This window comes from Mastigoproctus giganteus, chromosome 13, assembly GCF_048544385.1.
Source record: "Mastigoproctus giganteus isolate SK-2022 chromosome 13, ASM4854438v1, whole genome shotgun sequence".
In the NCBI taxonomy this organism is placed as follows: Eukaryota; Metazoa; Arthropoda; class Arachnida; order Uropygi; family Thelyphonidae; genus Mastigoproctus; species Mastigoproctus giganteus.
In genome coordinates this window covers 20,480,711-20,499,458 of record NC_143587.1, presented here as the reverse complement: position 1 = coordinate 20,499,458, position 18,748 = coordinate 20,480,711, and the positions used below count along the sequence as shown (strand labels likewise).

General features: G+C 36.3%; 1 protein-coding gene across 1 annotated transcript in view; it reads right to left on the bottom strand.

Moving 5' to 3' along the window:
- LOC150075838 (protein Obscurin-like) overlaps positions 1-18,748 on the bottom strand; it is a 598,361-nt gene that overhangs the window by 290,011 nt on the left and 289,602 nt on the right. Inside the window, exons 37-39 of the mRNA XM_090387723.1 lie at positions 13,741-13,925; positions 7,785-7,899; positions 4,480-4,664 (exon numbers count right to left, since the gene is read on the bottom strand). Of these exons, the coding sequence (XP_090243849.1) occupies positions 4,480-4,664; positions 7,785-7,899; positions 13,741-13,925 (485 nt within the window). The remainder of the gene's footprint in view (positions 1-4,479; positions 4,665-7,784; positions 7,900-13,740; positions 13,926-18,748) is intronic.

Below are 18,748 nucleotides of genomic sequence, written 5' to 3'. Positions count from 1 at the left end.
AACACTGCTTTGAAAATATTCCTGTGCCCCTTCTATTTAAGCATATCCCATCCCTGTAAAAACAGTCTCCTGCTAACAAGCACACTGAGAAAAATTCTACCCCATGAGCCTTGCATATATTGGGCTATAAAGGGCTCTCATCACATACTCCCACTTATCACTGGGTAGAAATGCAGAAACTTTCAATTTAATTCTTTCAATTTTTTCTCAACATTGCCCTATACCTCTTAAAGTAAATCCCCAGCTCTGCTATTCTTAACATCATTACTAATAATGTGTACAATGATATCACCTTTTGTGCCCTTAAAAGATAACTCTTCTACAATCTCTTTAACTTCAGCTCCTATCAGACATACCTTGGTCCTATTCCACCTAACCTGTTCGCACAATATATTTTCTGTTTTGCTGTTCTGCCATTGTAGATTCTATTGTTTTGTCAGATGCACAAGTACAGTCCCATGCATTAAGATGGGTAGCTAAGTGCTTCATAGGTGCCTTGTTTTAATTACTTTGAGCCCATCAACTCAGTTCTTCAAGTTTACACATTTGCCTATCACAATTAGCATTAGTAGCAAGAAAGCAACTTATATAGCATCAGCCAACAAAAAAAATAAAAAACCCTTCCCATTTCACTGATCCATTCATTCCAAATGTTTGTCTAGTTCTGCCTTGAATTTATTTAAGCTACCCACTTCTACAAGATGGAAGTTTGTTCCAGCAATAAACTACCCGCTGGCTAAAGGCAAACTTCCACACATCTATTCTACAACTGTCTTTTCTCAGTTTGAATCTAAGCCCCCCCCTCAGGTTTGTAATCTGAGCAAGAGGAAGAATCCCATCAGCATTGAGCCTGCTCAATCCATTCAAGGCCTTATACACCTCAATCAGATAGACTCACAGGTGCCTAGTCTTCAGAAGCTGCACTTTGCAGAACTTAAGCCTTTCTTCATAAGAGCACCCCTTTGATCCCTTCACCAGTCTTGTTGCCCTTCTCTGTACTCATTCTAGCAACTCTACATCCTTCCTAAAATGAGGCTTCCAGACCTGTATGAGTATTTAAGGTGTGGCCAGACCATTGCCTTATACAAGGGGATAATCACTTCCTTATCCCTGCTCACAAAATTCCTGTATATCATTGACAAGATCCCATGCCCTACTCTGGCAACCTGTCTGTACTGCTCAGAAAACTTCATATCTGACTGCACACTTATGTGCAGTCAGATATGAAGTTTTGGTACATTTTTCTGTGGTTACTGCTACCCATATGCAGTACATTGCATTTGCCAATGTTAAACTTCAGTTGCCACTTCTCAGCCCATCTACTCAACTTTTCAGATCCTGTTGCAGCAGCATACTGTCATTACTGTTATTAACAACCCTGCAAACCTTTGTATCATCTGCAAACTTTGGCATTAAGCTTGATATACCTTCATCGATATCACTGATAAATATACAAAACAACAATGGGCCCAACACTGAACACTGAGGGACACCACTAATAACATTAGTCGACATAGGGCAGTACCCATTGATTACCACTCTCTATCTTCTCCCACTCAACCATCCTTTTATCCATTGTAGCAACTTGCCCTTAATGCCATACCTCTCCAATTTGTACAGTAGCCTTCCATGTTCAATAGTATCAAAAGCTTTCCCGAAATCCAAATATATGATATCAAAATTATTTTTTGCATCCAGTTCCTTTGGGACCACATCATAGTATCCAATCAAACTGGTCAGAGAAGACATCCCATGCTGTGTCTGAATTATTACTACTGTCCTGTCTAGATGATCCTGCAATGCTTCTTTAACCAGTGACTCCATTATTTTCCCTGGAATGGAAGTCAAACTAACAGATTTGTAATTACTTGTGTCACTCTTTGATCCTCCTTTGTGAATTGGATATACATTTGCACATCTCCAGTCCATGGGGATTTACCCTGAGTCCAAGGATGCTCTCATATTTATAGCTAAGGGTTTGCTTACTTCCTTTATATTATCTTCCTTTATATTTTCGAGGTCGAACATGTACCTCGAAAAGTCATCACACTCCTCCAAACTGCATACAACGGTTTAACCAGCCAGGTGCGCATCCAGAACGATTTATCTGAGGAATTTACCATCCAAACTGGAGTCCGCCAAGGGGATGTAGCCTCCCCGTTGCTTTTCAACATCGTGGTCGATGCCATTATGAGGCAAGCATTCAGAAACAGACGGGGCATACAATATGACAAGGATCACTATGTGACTGACCTGATGTTTGCCGATGATAGTGCTGTCTTTGCTGGTAACGACTCTGAAGCCACGGACATCCTCTACGACATTGCCCGCATTGCCCAGCCATACGGTTTGAAGATCAATGCTGATAAGACAAAGGCCCTGACAACAGATGGGTCGCAAGCCACCATCTATCTCGAAGGCGTCCAGATCGAGCAAGTGCAGGACTTTAAATACCTTGGGTCGCTGGTCCAGGAGAAGAAAGTTGCATCCACCATGGAAATCCACAGCAGAATTGGACAGGCAGCCACTGCGTTCACCTCGCTCAAATGGTGTCTGTGGAAGAGGACCAACATTTCCTTAAAGACTAAAATCCGACTCTTCCGGACTTTGATCCTGCCCATTCTCCTTTACGGATCAGAAACATGGATTTGTCTCAAGCTAGATTTAAACAAACTTGAGGTATTCCAAATGCGATGCCTGCGGCAGATTTTGGGCATCTCACTTCATGACCACATCACTAATGATACCATCCGCGCCAGATGCCAACAGCAACCAACCATTGCCGACCAAATCCAGAAGCGAAGGCTTAGATGATTTGGCCACATATGTAGAATGGGCATGAACAGAATACCATCCACACTCCTTTGGAGACAACGACCCACCCAATGGAGCATCCAACGGACCACGCCTAGGAAAACGTGGGCCAAGCAAGTGGAAAATGACTTGAAGAGCCGACGTCTCGACCTTAACCAGGCCAGGACTGACGCCATGGATCGTAAAGTATGGAAGAACATCACAGAGCAAGTCCGAAACCCTGCGGCACCTACAGCAGCATACTGGTTGCGTGGCCAACCGCCTCCCCCAGCTGCCAGCTAAGGACCAAGAAGAAGAGTTTGATAAACATATGGCCCTCTCCTTCTTGAATAACTCCTCATGTGTGAATGTAGAATTAGTATGCAAAATACTAATTTAGTTCGGCAGCTATCTGAGAATGATCATGTACAGTCAAACCATTGATATCAAGTGGACCAATCTGATTCATCCCCTTCATTTTAGAGTTTATATAAGTAAAGAAGTATTTGCGGTTTTTCTTTGCATCCTTTGCCAATGATTTTTCATAATCTGCCTTCTCTTGCCTAACCTCCTTTGTAACTTGATTACAGACTAGTTTGTATCTACCATAGGCTTCTGTGTCACCTGACAATTTATATGCACCCCATGCATTTTTCTTCTCTGCCACAAGTCTCATTAGTTCATCTGACATCCATTTAGGCCTAAATCTTGAACAATATTTCTTGGTTGGTATGAAAATCCTAGTAGTTTCCAAAATTACTTCCTTGAATGCTTTCCATTTAGAATTTGCTGTTGGTAACATCATCAGTTGGTCCCACTGTATAGAACTTAAAAAATCTCTGAGACCACTGTAGTTGCCTTTACAAAAGCAAAAACCCTTCCCTTTATCCCTGATGGTAGTTACATTTTAAGTAAATCCCACATCAGGGATCATTGCCACCTAGTAGTTCCTTTATCTGTAAATTCTTAATTATATAATATTGGTGAAGGCACCCCATAGTTTACCCATAAATTAAACTACATATGTAGTGTGAAGGCATCATATTGTAATGACCTTCACACTATGTATGTAGTTTAATTTATGGGTAAACTATGGTGTATCTACACTGATATTATATAGATAATTTAAATCCATATCGTATTATGCCTCATGCATTCCTCAATCTTCAAATATTGTAAATTCTTAATGCATGAATAATCACTGCTGATAATCAGATCAAGAGTGTTACTCCCTCTTGTTGCCTCTCTAACATGCTGCTATAGAAAACAATCATCCAATAAATCCACAAAAGCCTTGCTAGTGTGCAAGTGACCAATCCACAAGTTCCATAATGCTGACTTTGTGTGTAATATTCTCATACTCTGCATCAAAAACACACAAAGCATCCCCACCTGGCTGTATCATATCCTGCTATAGATGGCTTTGCAAACAAGCAGCAAGTAGCACATATTGTACTACAAAACCCTATCCTCAGCAGTTCTTCCCTGAGCCACAGCATTCCCACTATACCAAGGTCTTTGTTTTGCTGCTCCAGCTGAAATTTAAATTTAAAAAATCACACCAAACAAGAGATACATATGTACAATCACAATGCTACACTATTCCCAAATTATGTGACAGTATCTAGAGAAGTCCAGATTATCTGCAAAACATAAAGAAAAAAATAAAATTAAATGAATTTATACCTTTGATTTTGATTTTTAATTTTCCACTAGAATTTTCTTCACCATATTCATTCTTGATCTTGCAGGAATAATTTCCACCATCCTCTTTGGTGACCTTTTCAATGATCAGAGTAAATGAATTTGACTCTTCCTCTTTCACCTTAACATGCTTTCCATCTATAGTCAGTTCGGCTCCATCTTTTTCCCTATACAGGAAAATTTACAAACACAAAAATTTACTGACATTAAAATAAGAAGTGACTACTGAAGAATTTCCTGTATTCATTTTCAGGTATTGTACAGCAATGAATCGAAAATATTGTTTTCATTTACAAATATTAAAAAAAACTCAGAAAAATTATTTAGCATTTACTTACTAATGATGTCAACAATAAACGTATAAACTGAAAAGTCGTTTTACATTTTATTCAATTGTTATTGTCTGCTATTTTCTCATATTATTTGAAAACTAACCATACTAATCATTTACTAGCCCCTTTATTATTTCCTTAGGAGATAATTATACTTATCTAAAAGGGTGATAAACTGATAAAAATAACAACAGAAAATTAATAGGTGGTAATTACTTAAGGCTTCTTGGGGGGGGGATGTCCTCTACAAACTGAACAAATGCAATTTCACACGAAGTTCAAACATTTCATGAAATCAGTTGAATTCAGTTATAATGAGCACAGATGTTACAAGTCATGTAGTGAGAAAATAAGGAAAATTTTGTCAGAAACAATGTTTTTAATATCAAAATTCCACATTTTATGTGTATGGTAACTGCAGGCTCCATGGAAGTAACAAACAAAAACAAAAGGATTTTTAGTTATTTGCCAAAGATAATTGTTTCTTTGAAGATAATAAAGCATTCAAACCTACTTTAGTACAATTATGTTTATTTACAAAATTGGAAATATGTATATAATGGAGTCAAATATTTCATGGCATTTTCTTACCACTTCTTCAGTGACAGCTGTTTTTGCAAAGACAGCTGTCACTGACTAATTTTGAATACCTCAAATAATCGTTTCTCTTTTCTATGAAAGTTGGGCTGGCAGAAAAAGGTATACAAATACCATAAAAATCAGATCAGATGATGATATCACACATTTTTATAACTTTGTTTCTCCACTATGCACTCATTGGACTAAGCAGCTATGTCCACCTACCCATCATCCATGAAGTCGTTTCAAGTATTATTTTATTGAGTAGCATGCTTATTCAATGAAGTTGATTTTATTTTCTGCTATTTGGTTTTTTTTTTTTTTAAGAGCATTAGCAACTACGGCCATATTGCTCCGGGATATGCGGTGGTCATTCCCTGACCTTTCCACATCCTCCGTATTTGGTGGCAACGGGCTCGAACCCCGGTCTAATCAAGAAGCGTGTGCTACGCACTGCTGCTCCTTCCCACCTGGCTACGGAGGCACCTTTATTTTCTGCAGGGCACAATATGCTCTATTAACAAGTAAATTACTGATATAAACTAAATTATATCTGCTATTGAGTGTAATACATTTGGTTGTCTCTGATCTGATTCTGCAGCTGATAAATGTATGCCCAGTTTCTGCAGAATGAGAATTAATTCCATTGGCTAGAACAAAATTAGTTCTTAATGGTGGCAAATCACATAAATTAAAAACCTTTAATTTTTGTTCCTAAACACGAGGTTCCCCACAACTGTTGGTCAAAATATTCCATGCTTTGCTCATGTATTTCTCAATTGAAGGCTTATTATTTCCACTGCTGCATGCCCAATTTTTACCAACAGCCCTATTTTAGTTCCCCACATTTAAAGTAAAAAGTAAAGGTTTTTAAATTTCTTTGGAATTAATTTTTTCCCCCTACAAGTCAGGCATCCCCTTTGGCTATTGATCAAAAACTGGTTGGCAGAAACAATAACTTTCAATCAAGAAATTCACATAACAAAATTGCCAAAGCAATTATTCCCATGTAGTTGTATGTTATGATTCGAAGCAATCTATCAGAAACATTTGATTATTGAGGAATCATCCAGTCATATCATATCATTGATATAAATGATATTTCTTTTCCTTCATCATTATTTTTGAAATTTTATAAAAGCATTTAAATCCATTACAACAAGTAAGGGATTTAATGTACATTTTTCAAATAAACCTTTAGATCTCATTAAAACTAAGTCTAAATGAATTAGTTACATTAAATTTCTAAATAAGCATTTTGAAAATTTATTACTTGTTAATTCAGTGTTAAAATATCTATAATTCCAATCTATACAAGAAAAAAGTATAAATTTTTCATATGGGAATGGGCCACAGAAAGAATGAAAAGAATGACATTTTGGAAGGGGTTGGAGCTGCAACTCCAAGGAGGTCAAGATCTTAGATGGCTAAATATGTATTTCCAGTTTTCAGTAGCACACATGACCAAAATACCTGCTGTAATAGTTTACCCAAAACATTTGTAGTGCTTTTGAAATCTGCATTCTAGCACCAGAGCTATTCACATTTCTGAACATATTACATGTTCCTTTGTATAACAAAGGATGGTAAAAGATAATTTTATTTATAATTAAATTAATCTACCAATCTGCTATAAATTTGCTAATTTATTTAATTTAACATCTTAATTTTTGGTCTAATGTGAACAATTATATATAATACTTTTATTTTAAAAAAAAGTAAAAGTATTAGTGATTTGTAAATATAAACTTTAACAAATCATTCAAAGCATCTTTTCAAATCCCCATGGTTAAAACTAGGTGAAGCTTTCTTTATTTAGAGACAACTTATTCACAAAACAAAAATGCAAATATGATTTTATGAAAGATTATTTTGGTTTTATGTTTAATCCATGGTATGTAAACCAATTTTCATCTTTCTTTCTTGAAATAAAAGTGTGAAGTGACATATTATTTTCCTTGTATATGCCATAAATTTAACTGCACAAATACCAATTGAGAAGTTAAATAAATAGCAAAGCTTCTATTATGGTAAAAAATCTTGAAATTTGCACGTGAGAAACAATTAAAAAATAGACTAGAAAATTATATAGAAGTGAGTTACTATCATGAAAACTTTACTATTAAATTAGTATTGATCACACAGTAACTAGAAGCTTTTTTGGACTGTAGCATAGCAAGTCACAAAAATAAAGCATAAAACATAAAAAACATATGTTTCCGGCAGTCTAATGAAAGGTTTTGTTCATTTGTTACTTCAGCATTTAGAGTTCACTGCACACATTAATTATCTCAAAATTATCTGTCTAGTTAATATTAATTTCAATGAATAACATGTGAATTTATTTTTAAAAAAATAAACTATTAATAAACCAACCATTTCATTGATGGCTTTGGGTTTCCTTTAATCTTCACATTAAAGCTGACATCTTGATTTTCAACACTCTCCACATCTTTCATTCCATGAATAAAACTAGGTGGAGCAGTTTCATCTGAAAATTAAATTATATATGGTTTGACTGTGACTTAATAAAAATATTTTCTTCATATACCAAAGAATTAATTCTCAACAGATTTTTCCTGGTGTATCAACAAAACAATTACATATTAAGATTTAAACATTTTTATTACTTATGAAGGTTTATTTTAGTTACAAAGTTTATGATATAAACTAAAGTACTATTAAAATATGTTTTATTAAAAAAAATCTGTTATAACTTAATGGTGTCTCTGGTAAAAATAATAATGCAGTTATATGGCAGTTACAGCATCAATTTGTTAGGGACAGTCTTGTCTAACTAATATGATGAAAAACAAAAGAACTGGAGGTGCAAAAAAATTATTTTGACATCATATGCTTAGATTTCAAAAAACATTTTGATGCATAAAATAGAGCATGTTAGCACTAGGGGCAAGTTACTGCTATGTTTAAAGGGATGGTTGAGTAGGAAAAGAGAGAAAAAGCTGCTCTTCTTGGACTTATTTCTCTTTCACTGCTCTTCTTGGACCATTATTGTTTTCAATATTTATTAATGAAATTTATGAAGGCATCAGGCTTAATGTCTAAGTTTACAGATGATAAAAAAGTCAGAAGGGTAGTTAACGACAGTAAGCAGGGTATGCTATGGCAACAAGATCCAGAAAAATTAGGCAGATGGGCTAAGAAGTGGCAGACTCTCTCTCTCAGTTGAAGTTTAACACTGACCTGGAATAAACATTAAAATGACCTGGGATAATCATGTAAACATGAAGTTATCTGAGCAGTGTTAACAGACAGCCAGAATAGTTAATGGAGTTTTGTCAATGGCATACGGAAACTTTGCCAACAGGGATAAGGAGGTAATTATTCCATTGTATAAGGTAATGGTTAGGTCACATCATGAGCATTGCATACAGGTCTAGTAGCCTCATTTTAGGAAGGATGTAGATCTGTTGGAACAGGTGCAGAGAAGAGCAATTAGATGAGTGAAGGAAATAAATGGTACTCTTACCAAGAGAGACTTCAGTTCTGTAAGTTGCAGCATGTGGAAACTAGGTACCTACAAGAAGATATGACTGTGGTGTTTAAAGCTTTGAATGGATTAAGTAATTAAGCTAAATGTTGATGGCATTCTCTTTCTCATATAGGTGCCTCCGTAGCCAGGTGGGAAGGAGCAGCAGTGCGTAGCACATGCTTCTTGATTAGACCGGGGTTCGAGCCCGTCACCACCAAATACGGAGGATGCAGAAAGGTCAGGGAATGACCACCGCATATCCCGGAGCAATATGGCCTTAGTTGCTAATGCTCCTAAAAAAACCAAATAACAACAACAACAAATAACCTCTTTCTCATAAAACACGAGGGGGGCATAAATTTAAATTGAGAAAGGAAGGTCGCAAGACATTTGTGCAGAAATTTGCTTTCAGCCAGTGGATAGTAGCTGACAGGGCTAGCCGGGTGGGTAAAGTGCCTGCCTGGCAACCCAAGGTAGCGGGTTCGAATCCCGACTCGGGCTTGGATCAGAGTAGAAAATGCAAAAACCTTGGGAGGTGCAATATGGCCACAGAAGCCGATGCACTAACAAAAAAAAAAAAAAAAAAAGTGGATAGTTGGGTGTTGGAATTCCATCTGCTATTGTGGATGGATAGTTTGAATAAATTTAAGGAAGAACTAGATAAATTATTAGAGGGGATGGACAGGTGATATGAGAAGTTCTTTTTATGGCTGATGCTGTATAATGAGCTTCCTTCCTTGCATCATTTGCCACTATACTAATACATGCATTTCTTTTCTTTTGAATTCAATATAAGATGGGTTCATGGATGCAGAGATTATCTGTTTCTGTGAAGCTAAAGTTCTTCATGTAACTCACATTCATTACCTTCAGATGTCATTTCCCCAATGAAATGCATATGTATACGAAAACCTAGATTTTCATGATGCATAGTAAACCAGAAAAGTTCTGAAAAAGAAATTGCACAAACTTCCATTTTGAGATCCATTAGACATGTAATGCAGAACAAATGTTCTTACCAATACACTATTATAAATAAACCAAGTAACCTTCCATAAAAAACCATTTTGTGAATCTTATATTCAAATGAATAAATTGTGAAACTAGCAAAAACAAAAAGAAAGAATAAACTTGCAACAGAAAAAAGTTCTTTCTAAAAAAAAGTGACATCCATCCCACGGAAAAACAGGATCTATAAAACCTTCCCATTAGATGGAGGAAAGTATATATATATATATATACACACATTGATTAAAAATGATTAATCAATTAAAACCTGAATAACATTAGATACAAATAACTGTAAGTTATAATTTTTGAAGAAAGCAATTTCACGAAAAATATTCAGTTTTTGCTCCAAGAAGTTCAAATAATATTCCTTATTAATTTTGTGATAATCAAATATTCTCTGAGCTGCCAAACTGTGTGTATGTTTTTCTTTTTTTTTTTTTTTTTTTTTAATGATGTGGGCTTTTTTTAATGATATAGTTATAAGAAATAGAGTAAACTGGGATTAAAAGATATATCTCATTTTATACACTTTTTTATATTTCCACTGTAAGGGACCATATTGATCCTGAAGCAGCATGCTTTCACTGGCCTATTGATGGTGAGAAATCATTAGTGCCTCGATGAACATATGGACATTTTAATTTGATTTTTCCGAATGAGTTCTGAAAAAGAGGGATTAGATCATAGTTTTAAGCTCTGTTCAAAACCATTTTCACTCCCCTTCATGAACAGAGAAAATATGAATTTTTTATAATATTTTATGAATATTTTATATGAACAATTTCCACACTACTTTATAAAGCAAATTAAAACTAAGGAAGGATGGCTGATGCAGGACAGGCACTTGGCAGAGGCAGTCAGTGGTTGATTGTTGGAAAAAAAAACTTCTATTTTTTGTTGTGGAAGTGGGTAAATTCAAGTTTGAATTTTTTATTTTTTTTATTCAAGGAATTGAATAAATTCAAGGAAGAAATAAACAAATTATTGGAGGGGATAAACAGGTGGTGTGGGAGGGTTTTTTTTTGGCTGATTCTTTCTTGCATCATATGCCACCCACTAACAAAACAGAGAATATTAAAGCTACATTCATGGTTAATCTGTCTTTAGCCTTTAGCCAGTGGGTGGTTGATTACTATAATAATTAATGATAAACACCAGCCAAGAAATTAAACTGAAAATTTACTATACAATGAAATAATATACAATGATGCAAATAAAAATAAAACACTGATTAAATTATAGTTAAAATATAATTTAAAATATAGTTAAAAGCAATAAAATTAATTAAAATAAACTAGGTTAAAAGTGATAAAACAATGAAACCTGGAGCTTTCGGAGAACTGCCGTCTCCTTCTTCAACAGCATACTACTAGTGCTAAGACACATCCTTAAGTAGCCGGTACATGGCACTCATGCACGTGATCATCAGACACATGATCTACATTCTCCATGCGCGTATCGGAAATGGAAGTGGCTCGGGAGTGTGTCAAACAGAAATGGTCATCCCTTCTGAGGACAACTGCCTCAAACAGGGGGTGTAAACGGATCCCCCTGTCCCTATTAATAGTATTGTGACTGGATGAACCGATTATTCGCAAGCTCTTGAGCCACTTGCGTTCCCAAAATCCATGGGCGCGGTCAGTAATGACCGCGTCTTCAGGCGAGATCCGATGCTGCTTTTCCCAGAAATGCTCTGCCACAGCAGACCTCGCATAGTTAGCAGTCTTGATAGCGGTCGTGTGTTCCCCCAGACGGTCCTTTAAACGTCGCCCCATTTCCCCCACATAACACTCCTCACAATCCGGGCACTTAATCTCGTAGACCACATTGCTAGTATAGTCCTGGGCTACGGGATCTTTAACTTGGGATATCACTGTGTGCAACCTCTGACCCGGAAGTTGCACACAGCGAGTCTGGCACTCCCGCAATGCCTGTACAATACGTTCTGAAAGGCCCGGATAGTAAGGAATGTATGCAGTAGCCACAGGGGCAGGCGACTCCCTACGATTGGACTCAACCCTATGAATATATTTGTCCAAGACCCTCTGGGGGTATCCACATTTCCTGAGGTCTGCCGTGACTTTGCAAATTTCTATTTCCTTTTCTTCAGGGGTACTACAGTGGGTCCCCACCCTATTCAACAATGCCCTGGCTACACTGTTCTTATGATGACAAGCCTGTGCTGAGCTATAATGAACAAATTGGCCACGGCACATAGGCTTTCTATAGATCGTTGTTTTTAATCTAGATCCATCTCTGCTCACCAAGACATCCAGAAACGGGAGGGACCCAGCTTCTTCCACCTCCGAGGTAAATTGTATAAATGTGGAAAAGCTGTCGAGCAAATTGAGAACCTCATCTTCCTTTCCCTTTTTTAAAATAGTGAAGGTATCGTCCACATATCTCCTCCACTCACGCATGGGGAAATTCAACTGATGAAAAACCCTAGTTTCCAGTTCCTCCATTGCCAAATTGGCCACAATGGCACTGATGGGGGAACCCATGGCCGTGCCATGGACCTGCTTATACATAACTTTTTGAAACACCATGGTATTCCAGTTCCTCCATTGCCAAATTGGCCAAATTCCCAAATTGGCCACAATGGCACCGATGGGGGAACCCATGGCCGTGCCATGGACCTGCTTATACATAACTTTTTGAAACACCATGGTAGCCTATGTGCCGTGGCCAATTTGTTCATTGGCCACGGCACATAGGCTACAAAAAGTTATGTATAAGCAAGTTATGCAACTTCCGGGTCGGAGGTTGCACACAGTGATATCCCAAGTTAAAGATCCCGTAGCCCAGGACCATACTAGCAATGTGGTCTACGAGATTAAGTGCCCGGATTGTGAGGAGTGTTATGTGGGGGAAACGGGGCGACGTTTAAAGGACTGTCTGGGGGAACACACGACCGCTATCAAGACTGCTAACTATGCGAGGTCTGCTGTGGCAGAGCATTTCTGGGAAAAGCAGCATCGGATCTCCCCTGAAGACGCGGTCATTACTGACCGCGCCCATGGATTTTGGGAACGCAAGTGGCTCGAGAGCTTGCGAATCGGTTCATCCAGTCACAATACTATTAATAGGGACAGGGGGATCCGTTTACACCCCCTGTTTGAGGCAGTTGTCCTCAGAAGGGATGACCGTTTCTGTTTGACACGCTCCCGAGCCACTTCCATTTCCGATACGCGCATGGAGAATGTAGATCATGTGTCTGATGATCACGTGCATGAGTGCCATGGACCGGCTACTTAAGGATGTGTCTTAGCACTAGTAGTATGCTGTTGAAGAAGGAGACGGCAGTTCTCCGAAAGCTCCAGGTTTCATTGTTTTATCGCTTTTAACCTAGTTTATTTTAATTAATTTTATTGCTTTTAACTATATTTTAAATTATATTTTAACTATAATTTAATCAGTGTTTTATTTTTATTTGCATCATTGTATATTATTTCATTGTATAGTAAATTTTCAGTTTAATTTCTTGGCTGGTGTTTATCATTAATTATTATAGTATGGAAATTCCCAGCCCCATAGGCCTGTTTGAAGATATAGGGTGGTTGATTGTTGGAACAAACTTCCATCTGTCATTGTAAAAGTTGATAGCTTAAACAGATTCAAGGCAGAACTTGACAAACATTTGGAGCAAGTGGATGGATGAAATAAGGGGTTTTTTTGGCTGATGCTATATAAGCTTGCTTTCTTGCATCATGTGCCTTTGCTAATGCTAATTACTCAGTCACAGAACTAAATTTTAATCACAGTTTCCACACAATCTGAAGACATTTGGGAAATTATCTACAACAAAGAAGGAAAAAGAATTTATACCTTTTATTTTGATATTCAATTTTCCGCTAGAGCTTTCTTCACCATATTCATTCTTAATATTGCAGGAGTAATTTCCACCATCATCTTTGGTGACCTTTTCAATGACAAGAGTAAATGAATTTGATTCTTCCTCTTTTACCCTAACATGCTTTCCATCTATAATCAGTTCTGCTCCATCCTTTTCCCTACAGCAAGAAAAATTATAATTTTTAAAATTTACTAAAATCAAAAAAAAAGAAACAGTAGAAAAATTTTCAGTAGCCATTTTGAATATTAAATTGTATGAATCACATATTTTAACTTTATAAATACTAAAATAAAAAGCAAAGTAAAAAATTGAAATAATTTCTAAATTGCTTATACTTAAAATTCTATGTATATTTAGTGTGTTAATTTGATTTACTTATGGTGTGATTTTTTAAAAAATTTCAGGTTAAATAAAGCTGAAATGTCTGATATAGTAGTAGTAGTAGTTTTGCAGATTTTTGATGTGTGTGTGTGTGTGTGTTCATAGGCTGATCTGCACACTGTCTAGGCTGAAAAGCCTAGAATAATTAATGGGGAGGGGTAATCCTATTCCTCCATCTGAGATCAGTGATAACTGAAATTCAGACGGAAAAGAACCTTAAGAATTCCTTCAATCTGAAATGGGTTTAAAACTAGCTATACTATCATGGTGGATATAGCCAGTATTGCACCATCTTTGATATTTTCTACTATATATAGTTGGAAAAATTACAAACATTAAAATTAACAACTTGTGGTTGCAGCACATTCATATATAGCTTTGGCATACTTTCTGTACCTTGCCTCACTGATTAGATATTTTATTTTAAATTTCATCTTTAAAAAATGCTGTGTTTATGTGAAGTTTTATGTATATATTTTGTCTTTTTAAATTTATTTACTTAAAAATTTTTTTAGTTAAAAATATCACGAAAATTTTAAAATTATTAAATCACTAAAGTAAATAAATATTAAATGTGCATGAAATGTCTATAGCTAAATTCAGTTAGCTGTAAGCATTATTTATAGACATAACTTCAGTTGTCTTTAATCTTAGTATACCTTCAGTTATGTCTTTAATCTTAGTATACCTTCAGTTATGTTTTTAATCTTAGTTATAGACATAATGCAGTTGCTATTTTCGGGATGAAAAACTTACAGACCAATCTTGCCCACAAGTGAAAAGAAATTCAGTTGAAGCATCGAATTCCCCAGGTTTTCCCAAATGGGCTGAAAGACGGTTCGTTATACTTTTATGAATAAAGCATCGAGGAGCTCACATCTGTTGAGTATGGACTTGACACACCGAGGGGTTCTGAGCTGGATATCATCATTCTTCCCTTTCTTGGTGATATTTCTCTCTCTCTCTCTCTCTCTCTCTTTGCTGCACCATACAAAAATTTTTTTTTGGATGGTGCAACAAAAACCTCAGGCTTCCTTACACCATATGGCTAATAATAATAATAAAAATAATAAACTTAACTTAGCTAACTTCAGTATACACCATGAAAAAAAACAGACTAATTAGTTTTCATGTGATTTAGTTTTTATCACTGAATATACTGTGTGGATAAGTGAGAGGCAGGCTCTTACACAGAAATGGCACACAAAACAAACAAGTCATCATTAAGGAAATGTACAATTAAATGTTTTCACATATTCATGAAAAAAAATGAGGTTCTGCAAAGAGTTTGTTTACATACTATGATAAATCGGCAAACCAGTATCATCTACTAGTGGTAAGTTCTATTCTCCAATTTATACTAAACACATTTCCTGAAACATTTAATCTTTAATTGTAACCAGCAAAATAAAAAAGCTCAAAAAATTTCTTAAAGTGTCTAAAAAAATGTTTATCGTTAGAGGTGAAATTATGAATTGTAGAGAGTTTTAGGTGGGTGACAGGAAATACGAAGTTGTTTATGCTTTTGGTTTTGCACCTTCTACTGCATATTAATTATGAATTATGCAGAAAAATAAGTCAACTATCAAAGCTATAATAACCCCTGGGACTCACGTCTGGTGAGTATGGGCTTGGCACACCCAGGGTCCTGAGCTGGATATCATCATTTTTCTCTTTCTTGGTGATTCCCCTCTCTCTCTCTCTCTCTCTCTCTCTCTCTCTCTCTCTCTCTCTCTCTCTCTCTCTCTCTCTCTCTCTCTCTCTCTCTCAGGGTTACTTGGAAATTTCTTTTGGCTGGTGCAGCATAAGCCTCAATCTTCCTTGCACTATATGGCCAATAATAATAATAATAATAATAATACAATACAATTTTATTTATCAAGAGAATTCGTTTACAATAAATTAACTTGTTAAGAAAAGTAAATTTCTTGACAACAAGTTGTAATTCTTCTTTTACAACAGTTTTGTACAAATTTGTTATCTTACAGAAAAGACTATGAAGTCACTACACATAGTATATTCCACACTGTAAACAGAGGTAGTAATTTATCTGCATATCAATTCTAATCTACTGTGTCATTGAGTATCAAGAATTTTCTTATTGGGAATTTTAATTTGGAGATGGCGTAACTTCTCCTGAGCCTGAAATCAATGCTAGCCAACAAGTTGTTTATTATATTCATTGTGTGCCTATCTCCAAATCTATTTAGTACCCTAGGGTGAGGCAAAGTAATTGCTTTTGGGTTCCTTAAATTTTGTGAAACATTTCTTTGCAGATTCGACTCTTCAAAAATAGTGTTAAGATTTTTTAAGAATAGATTTAACTTCAGTTTTTGAACTGGATACAGTATTTTATGTTTCAACCAAAATTGCCTTCTCTTGTTCAGGTCATTCCAAGAGTTTGTCCCCATTAAAAGTTTCAGAATCCTATTCATTAAGTTGTTTATTGCCCTTATTTCTGTTTTATTTGCTCGTGCCCATATATTTACTAAATAATTGAGTTGAGAGCCCACTAATGCATAAAATAAGGTAACTTTTGTTCTAAGATTTAACTTATTCTTAATGTAGGAGAAAAAGTACACATAAAATCTCATTTTTTTGTACAAGTTTGTTATATGCATTACCCAACTTAGACTGTAGTCAATCCATAACTCAAGGTAACAATGATTTGAAACTTCTTCCACTGTTAGACATTTGCAATTCTTGAAATTCTGATCATGTAGGCAATCATGTTTGTGCAATTTGATAGAGGGTTGAATGTCCAAGGTTTGATGAGGAGGTTTTATTACCAAAAATTAGCCTTATATCAGTGTATAATGTATAAGCCTTATATCAATGAACAAGTTACCACATATAAAATAATATAATGATCCCCTTTAAATAGCATCATTTATATGATGAAGAATTACTCTGATCTTATTTGTTTTCAAAGGGCTATATTCAATAAGGGCTGGGATCAATAATATTCATTGTTATGACGCAACAATGAATCACAGGAAGCTGCTTGTTGCTGCATGTTGAGACATGTTCATACGTGCATAGTAGCCGCCGCGCCAAGTCGATGGGCTCAGTTATTCATTAGTAGTGAGAGTGTAAAGTGCTTGCGATGGCATCGTGGTCATGAAATGAGATAAGGACAGTTTTGTGGTATAATTTCGTGCGTGGTTTAACCATAGACCAGTGCTTAGAAGAAATGACTCTTGCACTAGATGATGATTGTCCACATCGTACAACGATATTCAGGTGGTATAGAGAATTCCAAAGGGGAAATTTCACTCTGGAGGATTCTGAGAGGCCGGGAAGGCCACGAACGTCAGTTACGGAGGAAAACGTTACTGCTGTGAGGAAAATGCTTGACGAAAACAGGCGAGTGACCTACCAACAGATAGAGGATACTTTGGGCCTAAATGCACCAGCAATTCGTTCGATTCTGCAAGATCATTTGCACGTGAAGAAACTTTGTTCTCTCTGGGTGCCGCATCAACTGACTGAAGAGCAGATGACACGACGTGTGACTTGGTGCCGGGAGATGTTAAAAAAGTTTGATAAGGGACAATCTCGGTATGTGAACAACATCGTGACAGGTGACGAGACTTGGCTGTACTATTACGATCTGCCGACCAAGGCTCAAAACAAAGTTTGGATCTTTGATGATGACGACACACCCGTAATTGTCAGAAAATCCTGATCTGTAAAGAAGAAAATGATAGCTGTATTTTTCAAATCGAGTGGAATTGTGGAACGTGTCGTTTTGGACACGCAGAAGACAGTCACAGCTAAGTGGTATACTGAACAATGCCTGCCTAAAGTCATTGGATCTATGAAGAACCTGCGGCCAAAGTCAAGAATGGACACCCGGTACCTCCATCACGATAATGCTGCAGCTCACCGCGCCAAAGCCTGCACCGAATATTTGACCATGACAGGACTGAAACTTCTCGAGCACCCTCCCTACAGTCCAGACCTTGCCCCCTGCGACTTTGCACTGTTCCCGCATGTGAAAATGAAGCTAAAAGGGAGGCGGTTTTCCAGTGATGAGGACCTTCTACGGGCTTGGGAAAACGAGTGTGCTTTACTCCCTAGTGAAACTTGGCAGAACTGGTTTAAAGATTGGTTTCGGAGGATGGAGAGGTGTATTGAATGTAGAGGAAATTACTTTGAAAAAATTAAATAAACAAAGCTGTATTGCAAAACTTTCCTAGTACCCTTTGTATATATAAAAAAAAATCACGTTATCATCAAATTAGCTAATTTACTTTTAAGCATTTACTTAATTTCTGACATAATATAAATAGTAATAGGATATCCTTTTGGATATCCTATTACTTATACTGTTTTTTGGATTGGCTTGCTTTTAAATATGAAGTTTAAAAATGCTTTTGAAGGTGAAGAGTCAGGTCATTAAATCTTTTCTTTTCTGATGATCTCAAACTAATAGTTATAAAATATGACTAGTTATTTGGAACAAGCACAGAGGCAATTAAGATCATAAGGGCATTAGTATATTCTTGTTTTGAATTATATGTATTCTTTGTTTAAAAAACAGATTCTCTGTGAAAGAGGTTTTTCTTTTTGCAAAAGTGGAAACACTTTTCCAAA